Source organism: Geotrypetes seraphini, chromosome 1 (assembly GCF_902459505.1).
Source record: "Geotrypetes seraphini chromosome 1, aGeoSer1.1, whole genome shotgun sequence".
Taxonomy (NCBI): domain Eukaryota; kingdom Metazoa; phylum Chordata; class Amphibia; order Gymnophiona; family Dermophiidae; genus Geotrypetes; species Geotrypetes seraphini.
The window spans coordinates 381,675,216-381,693,979 of NC_047084.1; the positions used below are offsets into that span (position 1 = coordinate 381,675,216).

Here is an 18,764-nt window from a genome sequence, read left to right on the forward strand (position 1 = left end):
GAAAGAAAATTAACAGGTAAGACCATAATTTTACCTTCCATAGCAAAGCAGCAGATGAATCCAGACTAGTGGGATGTAGCAAAGCAAACTCAAACCGGGTGGGACGCCAATGCCGCCTCCGCCAGCACTGCAGCGCCAAAACTTGCCTCCGCGCTGGCCGCTACGTCTAACCGGTAATGCTTTGAAAAGGTATTACCCGATGACCAAGTGGCCGCCCGGCAAATTTCCTCCAAAGACATCCCCCCGGACTCCGCCCAAGACGTAGCCAAAGCCCGAGTGGAATGAGCATGAAGGTGCTCCGGTACCTTCTTACCTGTCAACACATAAGCCGAAGCAATCGTCTCCTTGACCCAACGCGCAATGGACGCTTTAGACGCCGCCATCCCCTTGTTCTTACCCGCGAACAATACAAAGAGATGGTCCGACCTACGAAAATCATTCGTCACCCCCAAATAATGGAGAAGCATACGCCGTACATCCAGTAGACGCAAAGACAAAAATCGTTTACCCCAATCCTCCTTCCGGAAGGACGGGAGGAATACACTCTGGTTCACATGAAACGAAGAAATCACCTTAGGCAGGAAGGACGGCACCGGCCGCACTGACACCCCTGTCTCAGTAAAACGTAAAAAGGGTTCTCTACAAGAAAGCGCCTGAAGTTCCGAGACTCGCCTCGCCGAAGCCATCGCCACCAAGAACACTGTTTTCAGCGTGACATCCTTCAAAGTTGCCGCTGACAGGGGCTCAAAAGGTGCCCCCTGCAATCTCCCAAGGACGAGTTTAAGATTCCAGGATGGACAAATTCGCCTTACCGGTGGGCGGATATGTTGAACCCCTTTGAGGAAACGGACCACGTCCGGCTGCGAAGCTATCGACGCGCCAGCCACCCGGCCCCTGTAACAAGCAAGGGCCGCCACCTGAACCTTTAAAGAGTTATAGGCCAATCCTTTCTCTACGCCTTCCTGCAGAAAGGCAAGAATAGCCGGCAGTGAAGCATGAAAGGGCGCGATTCCCTGTCGTCCGCACCAAGCCTCAAAAATCTTCCAGACTCTCGCATAGGAGGTCGAAGTCGAAATCTTCCTAGCTTTAAGAAGTGTAGCAATCACCTGCTCCGAATAGCCCTTCTTCTTTAGCCTTGCCCGCTCAAGAGCCAGACCGTAAGACCAAAGCGGGCCGGATCTTCCATCCAGATTGGGCCCTGAGTGAGTAAGTCCGGAGTCACCTGGAACGTCACCCGATCGCCTACTGAAAGCTGAATGAGATCTGCGTACCACGGTCGACGCGGCCAATCCGGAGCCACCAGGATCACCCTGCCGTGAAAGAGAGAGATGCGTTGCAACACCCGCCCTATCATGGGCCAAGGCGGGAACACATACAGAAGGGAATTTGGAGGCCAAGGGAGGGCCAACGCGTCCATCCCCTCCGAGCCCTTCTCCTTGCGTCTGCTGAAGAAGCGAGGCAACTTTGCATTGCGGGACGAAGCCATGAGATCCAACTCTGGCAACCCCCACCGACGGACTAGCAGGCCGAACGCTTGAGCCGACAATTCCCATTCGCCCGGATCTAGAAGATTTCTGCTGAGGAAGTCCGCTTGCACGTTTTCGTGACCTGCAATGTATGCCGCTGACAGAAGCGGAACATGCCTTTCTGCCCACTGAAAAATCTCCTTGCCTCTTCGGCCAACTGCGGACTCCGAGTGCCCCCCTGACGATTGACATATGCGACTGCCGTGACACTGTCCGAAAAGATTCTGGTCGGCCTGGCCTGAATCAGGGACTGAAAAGCCCTCAGCGCCAATCTGATCGCTTTTAATTCCAACAAATTGATAGGCCACTGGGCTTCCTCTACGGACCACACTCCCTGCACCGACGCTTGCAGGCACTGGGCCCCCCAGCCCCGCAGACTGGCATCCGTTGTCACCACCACCCAATCCGGCGTGGCTAACGGCATGCCCCGCCACAGGTGCAACTCGTGGAGCCACCACTGCATACTGCGAGCCGCCCGAGGACTCCATTGGAGACGCACATTGTAGTCCAGAGAAGCCGGGGACCAGCGAGAGAGAAGCGACTGCTGTAAGGGCCTCATGTGGCCCCGAGCCCAGGGGACCACCTCCAGAGTCGCTACCATGGAGCCCAGAACTTGCACATAATCCCAAACCCGAGGTCTGGGCGACCCGAGAAGCAGTCGAATCTGAGTCTGCAGTTTCTCTCCCCGGTCTCGGGGCAGAAATACTCTCCCCAAAGCCGTGTCGAATCTGACCCCTAGATGCACCAAAGACTGCGACGGGGACAGAAAACTCTTGGGAAAATTGACGATCCACCCCAACGACTGGAGGAGAGAGATTACCCTCTGAGTGACCGACAAACTCTCCTGTCTGGACGAGGCGCGGATCAACCAGTCGTCTAAGTAAGGGTGTACCCGAATCCCTTCCTTGCGAAGAAAGGCTGCTACCACCACCATGACTTTGGAAAAGGTGCGGGGAGCCGTCGCCAGGCCAAAGGGCATTGCCCGAAATTGATAATGCTGGCCAAGAATCGCAAACCTCAGATACATCTGATGCGGAGGCCAGATCGGGATATGTAGGTACGCCTCCTTGAGATCTAGGGACGTGAGAAACTCTCCCGGTCGAACAGCCGCAATGACTGAGCGTACCGTCTCCATCCGGAAATGGCGAACACTGAGAAATCTGTTGACCACTTTGAGGTCCAGCACCGGCCTGAACGACCCCCCCTTCTTTGGAACAATGAAGTAAAGGGAATATATCCCGCGGCCCACCTCTTCCGGGGGCACCGGTACCACCGCCCCCAGATCGAGCAGCCCCTGAAGAGTCATGAGAACCGCCTCTCCCTTGGCCGCCCCATGGCACGGGGACACCAAGAAAGAATCTTCGACGGGAGAGGCGAACTCCAACTTGTACCCTTCTCGAACAATGTCCAACACCCACTGATCTGACGTGATTGTGGCCCACTCCGCCTGGAACGCCGAAAGCCGGCCCCCTAAGGGAAAGGCGGAGGGAGCCAAGCTCCCGTCATTGCGGAGTGCGACTTGTTGGGGTACGTGTTGGCTGACCTGAAGAGGGTTTCGTCGTACAAAAGGAACTCCTCTGCTGAAACCTAGGTCTCGCCGCAGAGAAAGAACCACCGGCTGATCTGAAGAATGGTTTACCAGACCTGGATCGCCTCCCATCTCTGAAGCGCGGTCTAGACGAGGAGGACCTCACCGGGGGCCTAGCCCTATCCTCCGGGAGACGCTGAGTTTTGGTATCCCCAAAATCCTTCACCAATTTATCTAGGTCATCTCCAAATAATAACCCTCCCTTAAAAGGGAGTCTCACCAGCCTAAGCTTGGATGCAGCATCTGCTGCCCAATGTCGGAGCCATAAGGATCTGCGCGATACCACTGACAGAGACATCTGTTTCGCAGATGCTCGAATAATGTCATATAAGGAGTCTGCCAAATAAGCCAAGCCCGACTCCAAATCAGCCAGTTCCAAAGGGACAGAACCCCCGGACTCCATTAAATGGTCTGTCATCCCTTGCGACCACTGCAAACATGCCCTCGCCGCATACGAGCTGCAAATCACGGCCTGTAAGGTAACCGCAGCTACTTCAAAGGACATTTTTAGTGAAGACTCAATCTTCCTATCCTGCGCATCCTTTAACGTAACCCCCCCTTCCACCGGCAAGGTAGTCTTTTTAGTTACCGCTGCCACCAAAGCGTCCACCCTAGGTACCCTAAACTTTTCAAGTTCAGTCGGGTCAACCGGATACAGGAGCCGCATGGCCTTTGCCACTCGCAAACTTGCCTCCGGCGTATCCCATTGCGCCGCGATCAGCTCCTGCATGGCTTCATGCACCGGAAAGGACTTAGGTGGCTTACGTGTACCTGCCATCAGGGGGTTACCCGACACCTTAGTATCTTCCTGAGAGATATTCAAACCCTGCAAAGCCTTAGAAATCAAGGAGGTCAGCTCCTCTCTATGAAACAGCCGGAGCGCGGACGGATCATCCACTTTCCTGCCCGGGGGATCCTCTGCCTCCCAAGCTAAGACCTCCCCTTCCTCTAATGATTCAGGAAAGGAAAAAGGTGATAAGGGAAGATTACCTTCTGCGTCCACGGTCGCGAGTCTGCTTTTTTTCGCCCCCTGCGACCGCCCAGGCGACAGCACAGGACCCGTAGTTGGGCCGGCCTTAGCACCGGTTAAACCCGTGGAGGTAGAAGGCCCAGGGAGAAACGGACAGGTCGCCGGTACTGACTGGGCCGGCTGCGAGCCCTGTAGCAGAAATGCTCGGTGTAATAACATCACAAACTCCGGGGAGAAGGAACTCACCCCCAGTAAAGTTGCCTGATCACTGCTAGGGCGCGCAGCCGCACCGTCCCCTAGCGACCCCGGCTCCCCGACCGCCGCTGACCTCCCCTCAGCCGCGGAAGAGCCTTGCAGTCCCCCCGAGTCGCCCTCAAGGCCCGGGGACGTAGACCGTGCCTCACTGACACGGGAGAAGGCTAACTCACCCGCTTGCAGGAAGGCATCTTCAGCCGGTGTGTCCCCACACCCTGCAGAGCAGAAGCCCGACAGAGCTCTGTGCTTCCCACAGCGCGAGCACCGCTGAGTAGCCTCTGCTGCCATCGCTAAAAACGGCGATTCAAAAAAACTTTTTTTTTTTTTTTCCACACACGCGGCAACACGCCGCCGACCGCTGACTCCGCCCCTCCCCGCGACCGCCGGAACGAACACGAACGACCGACTAACAACAGAGGAGGCAGACAGCCAACAAAGTAACTCACCAACCGGTCCCCGCTCTAACTGCAGTCGGGTTACAGCTGGTAATCGCACTGCAAGCCACACGAACACAGCATGGCTCAGCACAAGCAGGAAGACGCTGGTTTTTTTTTTTTTTGGTTTTTTTTTGTACTGGAATGAAGAACTCCAAGACGAACTTCCTGCAGTGGCCCAAGAACCCACTCAAACCAACGGAGGGGAGGGTGGAGAAGGGACCTGGGAGGGCCCAGGTGTAGCTCCCAAAGCCGGCACCGCTCAGCCAGGCACCCCTGTCCTACTGAAGAGACCGAGTCTCAACAGAGGAAGCCACAGGAACACCACCAAACCGGCCCCAGCCAGAATCCAGGAGCTAGTAGAGTAAGCTCCAGTCCTGCTGGGAGATAGAGCAAAACTGAAGCAACAGAGGGAACACCAGGCTTTAAGGCCAACTGTTAATCAGTTCTCTATCTCCACCTGCTGGTCGATGGGAGCTATACCCACTAGTCTGGATTCATCTGCTGCTTTGCTATGGAATAAATGATACATTTACATAATATATTAACAGTAAAGCATAATAAACTTATTAGAAAAAATTACATGAATTATTTTACCCCACCCATTCCACCAGTTAATCAATCAATCATTCAATCAATACCTATAAACAACCTAACCATACCTCCTAATCAGAGCCAAAACGTACCCCCCTCCCTGGATGTGTATGTTTTCCTCATCTAGATATATAGGTCAATCCTTACAGTATTTAGTTAATGATTCCCAAACATCCATAAATTTTTTGTAACATCCCTTCTGAATGGCCATGACCCATTCCATTTTAAAGACATAACATAGGGATTCCCACCAGAATGAATAATTTAGTCTGTCCCAATTTTTTAAGATAAACTACATGGCAACCCCCATCAATATAAACAGAAGTTTGTTATTTTTCACCAATAGTTGACTCTTTGCCCTCATAAATGTACCAAATAAAATGGGATCATATGATAATGCCACTGGATTCTCTAATTCTCTGTTCTTTTTAACATTTTTGTAAGTTTTTGGGTTGATTTGCCTCTTTGCGGATGATATAAAAATCTGCAATAGACACCCCTGATGGAGTGAATTAAATGAGGAAGGACCTAGCGAAGCTTGAAGAAAGGCCTGAAATTTGGCAGCTAAGATTTAATGCTAAGAAATGCAAGATCATCCATTTGGACTGCATAAACCCAAGGGAATGGTACAGTTTAGGCCTGGGTTGAAGATCTTTTGTAAACGAAAGAGGAGCGAGACTTGGGTGTGATAGTATGTGATAATCTTAAAGTGACCAAACAAGTTGAAAAGGCAAAAGCTAGAAGGATGCCAGGGTGCATAGGGAGAGGTATGGCCAGTAGGAAAAAGGAGGTATTGATGCCACTGTATAAGAATCTGGTGAGCCCTCATTTAGAATATTGTGTACAATTCTGGAAATAGCACCTTTAAAAAGATATAAACAGAATGGAGTAGGTCCAGAAGAAGGCTACTAAAATAGACAGTAGTATTCGTCATTAGGCATATGGGAACAGACTTAACGATTCAATACGTATACTTTGGAGGAAAGGCGGAAGAGACATTTAAATTCCTACGTGGCACAAATGTGCATGAGGCAAGTCTCTTTCATTTGAAAGGAAACTCCAGAAGAAAGCATAGGATGAAGTTAAGAGATGTTAAGCTCAGAAGTAACCTAAGGAAACACTTTTTTTTTTTTTTTAACAGAGAAAGGGTGAAAGATGTGCAGAATAGTCTCTTGGTAGAGGTGGTGGAGATAAAGACTGTGTCTGAATTCAATAAGTTGCTGAATCCCAATATAAACGACCGTTAGGTCAAAAAAGCCTAGTTCCAAAAAACGGAATCACAAATAAACAGATAGAGGAACCAGTTCCTCTATCTGTTTATTTGTGAATTCAATAAGTGTCAGACAGGCACATGGAATCTCTTAGGGGGAAGAGGAGATTGTGGATGTTGAGGATGGGCAGACTGGATGGGCCATTTGGCTTTTATCCGCCATCATGTTTCTATGTTTTCCTCTGCTGCATTCCAGCTGCAATTTTCTGTCAGCCACAAGGGAAGGAGGAAGGGAGAGAGAAGGAGCAATGCCAGACTAGAGGCTTGAGAGAGAAGGAGAGAAAGTTTAAGCTTTGGGAGCACGGATGCTATAACCCTTTGGGGGGGGGGGGGTCAAAAATAATTGGCCACTTGTGTCAAATAAGCTAGGTACTCCACTGGTTCTTTTATCTCTGCCACTTTCTTCTGAGAACATTTTAAACAGTTGCCTGTTCTAAAATCAAATACTGTAGTCACATATGGAAAGGCACCTGCAACATAAATTTACAATACATAAACCCGCTCCCCATTTTGTCCTGCAAATCATGCTGTATGAGCCAAGGCCTTTCTGTCGTCCCCTCATTTGTTCTCTCTTTCCTTTGTCTCGGTTTCTGTGAATGGGACGCGCGGCCGCGCTTCAACGGCGCGAGCTAAAAGCTACTGCAGTCCCCCCTCCCCCCCTTTCTCTGCAAAGCGGAAGGCGCGCCACTTCCATTCACAAAGCCCGAGCCAAGCTACGGCTCGCGCACAGGTCGCCGCTCTTTATTTTATGAATGGAAGCGGCCACAGCAGACTTTACTTCCCCATGCGTTACGTCATGTTCCTTTTATGGAACGCGTGACTCCCGGCCTTCCATTCAGGAAAGAGCAAGAGAGAAAAATAAGAGTTAAAAAAAGGGGCAAAGAATGGCGGGGGGAGGGGAGGGCAGAGAAACGAGAAGCCGAGTAGGGGGCGGAATCTTGTGTCGTTGTAGTAAAAATAAATAAATAAATAAATAATAATAATAATGTGCCCTCAACAACCACCAGGCGAGCTGAGGTAGTGGTTGAGTAGGTTGGGGAAACATTCATCGGCAGCTAAAAAAATAAAACCCATTTTTTTTCGGAAGGCATCATGAGCTGTTTTCTCGCGCCTTTGTCTACTTGAAGTAGGCTTTTGTTTAGGACTGAAAGGATCGCCTCAGTATTGTTTCCTTTTTTTTTTTTTTTTTTTTTTCATCATCGCTTAACTTGCACGCTTCCAGGGAAGCTCCGCTGGCCCGCACACGCTTATCATGGTGACCGCCGAGGAGCTGGGGGAGATGGACGGCTGCGTCTTGAAGAGGCTCCTGAGCCCCGAGGGTGGGCTGCCCGGGCCTTGCTCCGGGAGGTGCCTCTTGCTGGACTGCAGACCCTTCCTGGCTCACAGCGCCGGCTCCATCCGCGGCTCGGTTAACGTGCGCTGCAACACCATCGTGCGGCGGCGGGCCAAGGGCTCGGTGAGCCTGGAGCAGATCCTGCCCGCGCAGGAGGAGGTGTGGGGCCGGCTGCGCGCCGGCCACTACGCGGCGGTGATCGTGTACGACGAGAGGAGCGCGCGGGCGGAGGGTCTGCGCGAGGACAGCACCGTATCGCTGGTGGTGCGCGCGCTGCGCCGGGACAGCGGCGAAACGGACATCTGCTTGCTGAAAGGTGAGGGGGTGATGGAAAGCCTTCTGGGCTCCTCTGATCTGTTCCTAGCAATGCAACGGCTGCTCCCAACCTTAAAGCCCCTGCCTGAGATTTGGGGGGGGGGGGTTAGTTAGTCCAATAATAAAAAAGGTATTACTTTATTTCCTTTGTATTTGTTTTATTTCTTTCTATCCCCATGGTTACAACAGTCATTGACTAGTCTTTGCTGGCAAGAGAAAAGTTTGCAGCCTCCTTCCAGTCCCTAGTAATAAAGGAGCTGTGGAAGCACATGGTCAGCGGGAAGGGGTAAAACACGGACCTCGCGGATCTAAAACCACACAGCGTTGCAATTCTTCGCAGTCAAGTTTCTGTAATATTTGAACTGCTGTGATGGGGGGGGGGGGGGTTTAGATTTAGCTCCTGTTTGCGAATAATAATAAAAAAAGCGACAATACTCGATTTCCGTTTTCTTTAGAATCGGGCGATTGTCGTTTATCGTGAGAACAGAGAGCGACTTTTTTTCGGGCCGAGTTAGCTTTATGCGCAAGATTGGAAGCGGTATTTGCGGGACTTTTTTCTCCCTGCGCTTCGAGCGTAGTGGCGTTTTGCGTGGCGGCTAGTTCCTCTTTCCTTAGCAACCCAGCAATTTCGAATGACATGAGAGCAGAATGGCCTTTCCATTCAGTGCTGCTTTCTCTGATGGTAATCTATTACCCCCCGCCTTCCCGCTCCATTCATTCTTCCAGCTGCAAAGTTTAGTTGTTGGGTTTTTTGGTCAAATCAAAATAATTGTTATATTTTTTACTTTATAACATTTTTTATTGAAGAAATGCAATAGATACATAATAATATAACACAGTAAAATAGTCATTACATTTAAATTGACCATATTAATTTCTAATAAATGTTTATCATTCCTTCAAAATAAATTTTATATTGTTATATTTTTAACTATCTATTTCTATGGTTAATAATAAAATCGTTTTATTTTTTTATTTATTTTAAGTTTTCCATTTTTACAATCAAGATAAACTTATATAAAATCGTTTTATTATCATTTTATGTGTGTGGGGGGGGGGACGGTTTTTGGGCCAGAGGACAATACACGGATGATTTATTGTTTCCTGGTCAGTCAGCTGTTGTGGAAATGAATATGACCTTTGATTGAACTACAAAGGCAAATTGCCTGCCTTTCCTCTTTTTGTGGCCTGTTTAGGTTGGGGCTTTTTTGGGGGGTCGAAATACCACTGTAGAAAAAGAAAAGGAAAGATCGCATAGTTCTTCCCCGTTGCTGATAAAGTCTTTGAGCATTGATGTGAAATTACTTGATTGGGGAGTCGCTGCAGACTAATCCCGGCGTGTATTCAGGCAGCTGTCACATTTAGGAAGCCATAATTAGGAGACCAAGTGGTGTTGAAAGAGGACTGAGGAGAATTTCTAGGATCTGGTTAATATTTTGTCTGCACAAAGGATGCTAAGCAGTGACGAGAATAATCCGCTCATCTGGGTTATGCAACAGAGAGGGTTTAAGCTACTTTTAGAATTAGTTCCGTTTGGAAATAGGAATGCATGTAGGGCTGTTGGTGGGGACTTTCCTATCTAGTACTAATATGTGATTTTGTTTACAATTGTAAACTGCTTAGATTGCATTGTATATCAAATTGGGGAAAAAAAAAATCTGTAAATCCTGTAGTGATAGACCTTGTTCTTTAATTCTTTTCTGTCCTTATTTTAAACCTATTCAAAAACACATTTTCTTTATGATAAATTTATGTCCTGTCTCTTTATTGTGATGCTGATTCCTGAAGTCCCTAAGAGAATCCTTAAATTCAAAACAGACAAATATGGAGTAGTGGTAGCAGCCATACTGGAATGTGAGCATTTTTCATTCTTGGTTTCACTCTAGGTTGTGCAAGATGTGTATCTCCTTAGGATGGTGCTCATTTCCATATCCCTGAAATAAAGAGCTTATGAGAAATAGGAATAGGGTACATCTCCACAGAACAACCTAATATCTATGGAGGGAACAATAATAACTGTTTTTTTCATACATAGAGAATAAAATGTTACAGCAGCACACATTTCTGGATATTTGTTGTTCATACTGCTCAACTGAGGCCTCTGTTGTTGTTATTAAATAGGAAAAAAAAAGATTTATTTTAAATAAATTTCAAGGGATCTTGCCCACACACTGTACAGCAGTTTCGAAAGGAATGCGGTGAAACAAATGTACACTTTGATTGGGATGTAGGCACATTGAACTCAAGAGGGAAACATGGCATTTTGGGTTTATTGTTGCAGATAACAGTAGTCTGTTTATTTTGGAGCGCTAGTAAGCATTTAGAGCAGGAGGTGATTGCTTATTTGGTAGTTGTCCAGTCTATTTTGAAACCCAATTCGGCCAATACCCTGAGAGAGGTGTAGGATGTTAAAGCCTAAACACAGGTTTTCTAGTTCAGAAAGAATTTTTATTCATTTGGACAAATAACGGTATCTGTTCCTAGCTACCTATTCAGTTCTGTGACCAGCATGTTTATTTATTCATTTAATTTTCTATTTCTATACCGTTCTCCCAAGGGAGCTCAGAACAGTTTACATGAATTTTATTCAGGTACTCAAGCATTTTTCCATCTTTCTCGGTGGGCTCACAATCTGTCTAATGTACCTGGGAAATGGGGGGGGGGGGGGGGTATTAGGTGACTTGCCCAGGGTCACAAGGAGTAGCGTGGGTTTGAACTCAAAACCTCAGGGTGTTGAGGCTGTAGCTTGAACCACTGTGCCATACTCTCCCCCTACTAGCTATTTCAGATACCAGTTTTCCATTTTGATACTGGCAATCACAAAATGCTTACATATATTTTTCTTGATAATGCTGTTTTGGCCATGTTAACGCAGATTTTTCATTTAGTCATTTGTTAAGGATATTTTTTAAAGCGTCTGGTAAATTATATATAATTATTATTTTCGTTTTGAAACCTTAAGCTGTGAAAGTCTTTGAAAATATGTTTTCTCCCTTTTGTAGGTTGCTTCATTTTGCATAATATTTTTAGACTGTTTGCTTTTGCTGCTACGGTAGTTTGTTTTAAGAATAAGATATTTCAGCCTGAATTATCCTACTGAAAACACAGGGTTTAATGTCATCCTGCTTTATTTGTAAAGCTGATTAAGATGCTGCTAAATTATCAGTCTTAAGCTCGTGTTTGTTGTTTTTGGTTTTATAAAATGCATTAGAGAACATGGATGCAGTGAATGTTTAATACAAGGTAGAGACATTACAGGAGATGGGAGAGTATCCAGCCTGTAGGAGCATGCCTTCTGAACGGAATAAGAGGGAAATGAGAACCATGGTAGTTTCAAGTTTTATTAAAATTTGATTTTCTGCTTATCGAACTTCTAAGCAGTATACCTATAACAGTATAAAAACGGGTTACGTAGACTATGACAAACGGTCAAACAGAAACAAAAAAGGTAAGAAGGGAGAACTACATGTCAGGATAGGAAAGAAAGCCATTGAAGGGTAGAACAATAGGAGGGGGGTCCATCTATAAGTTAAAGACTAGAGAGGATTTTAGGTTACAAATCAAAAGCGTCCCTAAATAGAAAGTTTCTATTAAAATTTGATATTCTGCTTATCGAAGAAAACAAATGAAACCTGTAAAAGCACTTTGAGGCAGTACTTCACAGTAAGGGGAGGAACAATGGGGGAGGGGAGCAGTCACTATAGAGCTGGGTCACTTTATTTCAGTGGTGGGCAGTTGTGTTCATGGTTCTGATAGCTAATTTATCATGTGCATTATTTTAGCACATTCTGCAGTTCTGGTCTCTCTTCCTTTTACAATTTACACTACGTTGTGCCCCTGCTTATTCCGAGTGTCCTCCTATGCCAGGGTGTAGAGCAGCGAATTGCAAACCGTGTGCTGCGGCAAGACAGGAACCTGTCACTGCCGGCACAGGTGCTGGCGCCTCTCCTCCTCTCTGCCCTCCCCTCCCCTAGCAATGGAGAGATTTCAAAAACCGAGCAGTTTGTCTGGGTTTTGGAAGGCCCCCGAGCTCATGGCCGCGTCTGTAGGGCCTCTCAGCATGCGCAGACAATGATGCGATGATGTCATGCACATGCGTGTGACATCACTGGTCAACGTCCACGTATGCTCAGGGGCTCTGTAGACAACGCCCTGATTTTTAGTGTGCTGCAGTGGAAAAAGTTTGTGACACCCTGGTGTAGAGGATAGTGGCATGAGCACTGAGCAATTGAAAATTAGTGTGTTCACCTTATCATTGCTCCCCAAAGATGAGAATGACCTAAGAAAACAAAGAGGACCCAGAGGAGAGAGGGCTGAGCTAACAACTTGCAGGAGAGGGTTTACTGAGAAGGGAAGGCTGAGATGCATGGTGTCTTATAAGTCATGGTCTTGTACATTTTTCATCATTCTGCTGTCTAAAAAATTAGTTTTGGTGATCTACATACTTTCAACATTAAAGAATAATTATAGAATTTTTTTTTTTTTTTAAAGTAATTAAGAAGCTAAGACATCTTGATTGCATGAGCCTTCAAGTCTCTTAACTCAATACTCTTAACTCAAATAGAGAATGACATGGGACAAATTTTTCCCCATCTCCGTGGGAACTCATTTTCCCGTCCCGTCCCATCCTGGTGAGTTCTTTCCTGTCCCTGCCTCATTCCTGCAAGCTCTGTCCTCATCTGCACAAGCCTCAAACACTTTAAAATCATAAGTGTCCGAGGCTTGTATGGTTAAAGCAGAACTTAAAGAATAGGGTAGGGACAAGGGGCATCGACAAAACTCATGGGGAAATTGAGTTCCTGTAGGGACGGGAAAATATTTGTCCCCATGTCATTCTCTACTCTCAAACTGTGTAGTAAGGCACAGTGGTGTGCCCCCAAGAGATTCTGGGTGTGTCACGAGAGATTCCAGACTCGGACTGGAAAAGTGTCACGAGTGGAGTGTCGCAAGGTTCGGTGCATGGACCTGTGCTCTTCAACATATTTATAAACGTCTTGGAAATTGGTACGACGAGCGAGGTCATTAAATTTGCAGACGATACAAAGTTATTCAGAGCAGTGAAGATGCGGGAAGATTGCGAAGACCTGCAACGTGACATAAACACACTCGAGAAATGGGCTGCGACATGGAAAATTAGGTTTAACGTGGATAAGTGTTAGGTGATGCATGTCAGTAACAAAAATCTTATACACGAATACAGGATGTCCGGTGCAGTACTCGGAGAGACCCCCCCAGGAAAGAGACTTGGGAGTACTGGTCGACAAGTCAATGAAGCCGTCCGCACAAAGCGCAGTGGTGGCAAAAAGGGCAAACAGAATGCTAGGAATGATTAAGAAGGGGATAACAAACAGAATGTTGGGCATTATCAAAAAAGGTATCACTACCAGAACCAAGGAAGTTATCCTCCCGCTGTACTGGGCCATGGTATGCCCCCCACCTGGAATACTGCATCCAGCACTGGTCGCCATACATGAAGAAGGATATAGTACTACTCAAAAGGGTCCAAAGAAGAGCGACTAAAATGGTTAAGAGGCTGGAGGAGTTGCCGTACAGTGAGAGATTAGAGAAACTGGGCCTCTTCTCCCTTGAAAAGAGGAGCCAGAGGGGACATGATCGAAACATTCAAGATACTGAAGGGAATAGACTTAGTAGATAAAGACAGATTGTTCACCCTCTCCAAGGTAGAGAGAACGAGAAAGCACTCTCTAAAGTTAAAAGGGGATAGATTCCGTACAAACATAAGGAAGTTCTTCTTCACCCAGAGTGGTAAAAATCTGGAACGCTCTTCCGGAGGCTGTTATATGGGAAAACACCTTCCAGGGATTCAAGACAAAGTTAGGCAAGTTCCTGCTGAACCAGAATGTACTCAGGTAAGTCTCAGTTAGGGCACTGGTCTTTGACCTAAGGGCCGCTGCGTGAGCAAACTGCTGGGCATGATGGACCACTGGTCTGACCCAGCAGTGGCAATTCTTATGTTATTTTCAGAATTTTTTGCCCCCGCCAGTCTGAAGAATCTGTCTCTCTCTACCTTCACTATACCCTTCATGATCTTATAAGTTTCTATCATATCCCCTCTAAGTCTCCGCTTTTCCAGGGAAAAGAGCCCCAACTTCTCCAGCCTCTCAGCATACAAGAGGTTTTCCATGCCCTTTATCATTTTTGTTGCTCTTCTCTGGACCCTCTTAAGTATCACCTTATCTTTCTTTAGGTACGGCGACCAGTACTAGACGCAGTACTACAGATGCGGTTGCACCATTGCCCTGTACAGCGGGAGGATAACTTCCTTGGTTCTGGTAGTGATACCTTTTTTGATAATGCCCAACATTCTGTTTGCCTTTTTTGAGGCCGCTGCGCATTGTGCTGCCGGTTTCATTGTTTTATCCACCAAAACCCCCAAGTCCTTTTTTAGGTTGCCTTTTCCCAATGTCATCCCCCCCATCGTGTAGTTGTACATCAGGTTCCCTTTCCCTATGTGCATAACTTTACATTTCTCCACATTGCTGCCATTTATCTGCCCACTCACTCAGTTTGTCCAGGTCCCTTTGGAGTTTTTTACATTCCTCTACAGATCTAACCTTACCGGAGAGTTTTGTGTCATCCGCAAATTTTATAACTTCACACTTTGTCCCTGTTTCCAAGTCATTAATAAATATTTTGAATAGCAGCGGTCCCAGCACTGACCCTTGTGGGACGCCACTTGTGACCCCTTTCCAGTCAGAATAGTGTCCCTTTACTCCTACCCTTTGTTTCCTGTTTGCCAGCCAGTTTTTGATCCATCTGTGTATGTCCCCTTCCACCCCGTGGTTCCACAGTTTCCTTAGAAGGCTCTCATGAGGTACCTTGTCGAAGACTTTCTGGAAGTCTAGGTATACTATATCTATGGGGTCACCTTTGTCCAAATGTCCGCTTATCCCCTCGAAGAAGTGCAGTAGGTTTGTTTGGCAAGATTTTCCAGTACAGAAACCATGCTGGCTTGTTCTCATCAGCTTATTTTTTTCTATGTGCTCACTGATACTGTTCTTGATCAATGATTCGGCCATCTTCCCCGGAACTGAGGTCAAGCTGACCGGTCTATAATTCCCAGGGTCGCCTCTGGTTCCCTTCTTGAAGATAGGTGTAACATTTGCTATCCTCCAATCTTCCGGTATTACCCCTGTTTTCAGGGATAGGTTACAAATCTGCTGCAGTAACTCCGCTATTTCATTTCTAAGTTCTTTTAGTATTCTTGGGTGAATTCAGTCCGGGCCCGGCGATTTGTCAGTTTTTAGCCTATCTATCTGTTTGAGTACGTCTTCGAGGCTTACCTCCATGCACGATAATTTTTCCTCTTGGTCCCCCTTGAAGAATTTTTCCGGTTCCGGAACATTGGATGTGTCCTCTTTTGTGAAGACCGACGAGAAGAACGTGTTTAATCTGTCCGCCACTTCCTTTTCCTCCTTTACCACTCCTTTCCTATCCCCCTCGTGAAGCGGTAAAAGAGTTTAAAACTTAGGCCCTCTTTTATCAAACTGCGCTAGCAGTTTTTAGCGCAGAGAGCCGCGCTGCTCCCGATGCTCATAGGAATTCTAGCGCAGTTTGATAGAAAAGGCCCTTAATGTGCCCAAGAATCTTACCTAGCACTTTTAACTAAATATGATGACAGGAAAGCGAAACCCATGCTATAACATCACCGGATATGTAAGATGAACAAAGGTTAGATAAGTGAGACACTACAGTCCCTTTTTTAGCAGTACCAGCCAAGAGTCCTTTAGGATCAACATCTAATGACTTTGCACAGTAGGACAGGTGCACTTTTTTACTTGTTCTTCTTGGCAGAATAGTTCAAGCTGTGTAAGGAGGTGCTGGGAACAAAAACTGACAGAAGGAATGGAATAGACGCAGAGGATGGAATAAAAGCATTTCTACTCAACGCAAAACTTAAATGACTTTCACACTTTAAAAACAATGCTCAGAAAGGGGTAATGAGCATGGAGTGTCAGTTACAACCCTAAAAAGAAGGGGGTGGGGTGGGGGGGGGGCAACTTGCAGTGTCTTACATCCCGTAGTTTTTCACTGAGGCTAACAAAAGACTTGGTACATCATTACAGTATGAGGCGAGAAAGATCAATACTGATAGATGTGATGGCAAGAGTTATCTTATAAGAAAAAGAAATATGTCGTGTTTTCCGGAAGTAGAAGTATGAGGTGATGTAGGAAGTTTATTCCAAATGTATGAAGCTTGAAATTAAAATCTTTTTTTCGGTGAGCTTATTGAGGGGAAGGACAAGGAATCTTGAATCTTTGCGTTAACCTTTGCATGACCTTGATGTTTGTGGTGAGCCTGTGGGAGTTTTCGCCATATCTGGCTTTGTGGGTCTAGAAGCCTTTCTGGGCTATACTTGTTTTTATCTGCCATCATTTACAGTCTTCCGGTCTGGCCTCAGATTGTCTATTGAATTCAGGTCTGGACCATTTAAGGTCACTCCTTTTTCTCATTTCATCGTTTCTTTTGTTTGTTTGTTCCTAGTAGTGCAAAGTCTGTGGCAAACTGCATACTAGACATTTGAATTTTTGTTCACAAGTTATTATTTGTTATCAGAGTTAGACAAGCACATACAATGGGATCATTGTAGGCATTACTTCACCCATCAAGACTTACAAAAAAATTTAAACATTGCATGAGTATACAGCCTTATGCTACATAATTAAAAACTAATCCTTATTTCATGACAAATCATTTTTGAACTGTAATGTATCTTAAATAGAAGACTATCTTTAGAAAGAATTTTCCTCAAAAAAGCATTTTATTTAAAAAGAATCAGATTTTTATTTTTAATTTAAGAAACTTCCCCTCCCCCATTGATTTGTATTCAACCTGCTGCTGTACAATGTGGTGAAATCGGTTAGCTTAGCATAATTTGTATAATTTCTAAAACAAAAGTCCATAAGCTGTTGTTGAAATGGCTTGGGGAAATGCATTGTTTATTCCTAGGATAAGCAGCATAAAATCGGTTTCACTCCTTGGGATCTTGCCAGGTACTTGTGACCTGAATTGGCCACTATTGGACCAGGATACTAGGCTCAATGGACCTTCAGTCTGTCCCATTATGGCAGCTCTTATGTTAATATGGGTTGTATAGATGGGCCACTGTGGACTGAAGGCCTAGTGTGAGTGTGGCATAGATGGGCCGGGAGTAGGATTTGTGGTGATGAGCTGGGGTTTGAGAGGAAAAGATCTGATGAGATTCACAGTGCTACTCATAGCATTTTTTTACCCACAGGTCCTCCTGTGTGGCACCACCTGCTATGCTATTCATTTAAATACCACATAACCAGTTATGCAGTTACTTTGACAACCCATCCTGCTTTAACTTCCTTTAGATGGACTTGGTAATTTGTGCCGAGTTTTGCACCTGTCAATTATTTTGAAAAGTTGGCTGCTATGCCCCTGAGTTCTCCCTCAAAAATGCCCTGGTGTTGGTACATGTGTGTATGCATACAGTATTTGTACCTGCGCTGCTTTTCTGTGTGGCTGATTTAAGAGGAGAGATAAGAAGTGAAGGCAGTTTCAAAAGTGCAATTCCATATATTACGATTTGAATATGGTAAAGAGCTGTAAGAAATGCTAACATGAGGCAGAGATGAACTGAGATGAACAGAGATGAACAAATATCCAAGGTTATTCTGAACCCTTAGGGTGCCTCTGTGCTAAACATTTGCACCCTAGGCATGTGCCTAGTTTGCTTATGATTTAATCCTGCCCTGGGGCTTGTAGCAGCCTTGTGAGCTGACCACCTCAGTCAGCAAGGATTGAGGCGTGGACATGAAGGAGGCAGAACTGGGATTGCATGAGTGTTTCACACGCTAAATTGGGGCTGTGGTCAAAATGACTTAGGAAACAACTGAACTAGAGGATGAGAAATGCCATGAACAGTTTATCAGAAATCAGATCATCTGTTCTTAGCAAAAAGTAAATGATGGCTGATAAAGACCAAAGTGGCCTGGCCAGGGGTGGGGAACAAGGGCTGCAATCCAGTTGGGTTTTCAGGATTTCTCTAATGAATATGCATGAGATCTATTTGAAGCACTACCTCCACTGTATGCAAATAGATCTCTTGCATATTCATTGTGGAAATCCTGAAAACCCAGCTGGATTGTGGCCCTCATTCCCATCCCTGGGTAAAGTAATTTGGGTTGTAACTGCCACTCCGTGTAGGTTACCACCTTGCCAGGTCTTTGTTTAGCATGCCAAATGGATTTTGGCCCTTCTCATGGTCCACACTGCACAAATGCTGTGGTACTGCATCTTCTTTTTTTTTTTTTTTTGTGGAAAGAGCATATCCATGTTTTGAGTTTTTCCATGTGTGTTTGTGTAGCCATGCACTTTATTCAAGCCAGTGTCTGTGCTGCATGTTTGGCATTTGAGGGTTTGGAGGAACAGCAGGAGTTGATGATTCTGTTGCCCCGTTTCCCATCCCATATCACTTTGAATATTGGAGT

General features: G+C 46.1%; 1 protein-coding gene across 1 annotated transcript in view; it reads left to right on the forward strand.

The window, feature by feature from the left end:
- The first annotated feature begins 7,845 nt into the window (after positions 1–7,845).
- Positions 7,846–18,764, forward strand: part of DUSP4 (dual specificity phosphatase 4) — a 31,142-nt gene continuing 20,223 nt past the window's right edge. Inside the window, exon 1 of the mRNA XM_033915979.1 lies at positions 7,846–8,286. Coding sequence (XP_033771870.1) covers positions 7,890–8,286 — 397 coding nt within the window. The 5' untranslated portion in view covers positions 7,846–7,889. The remainder of the gene's footprint in view (positions 8,287–18,764) is intronic.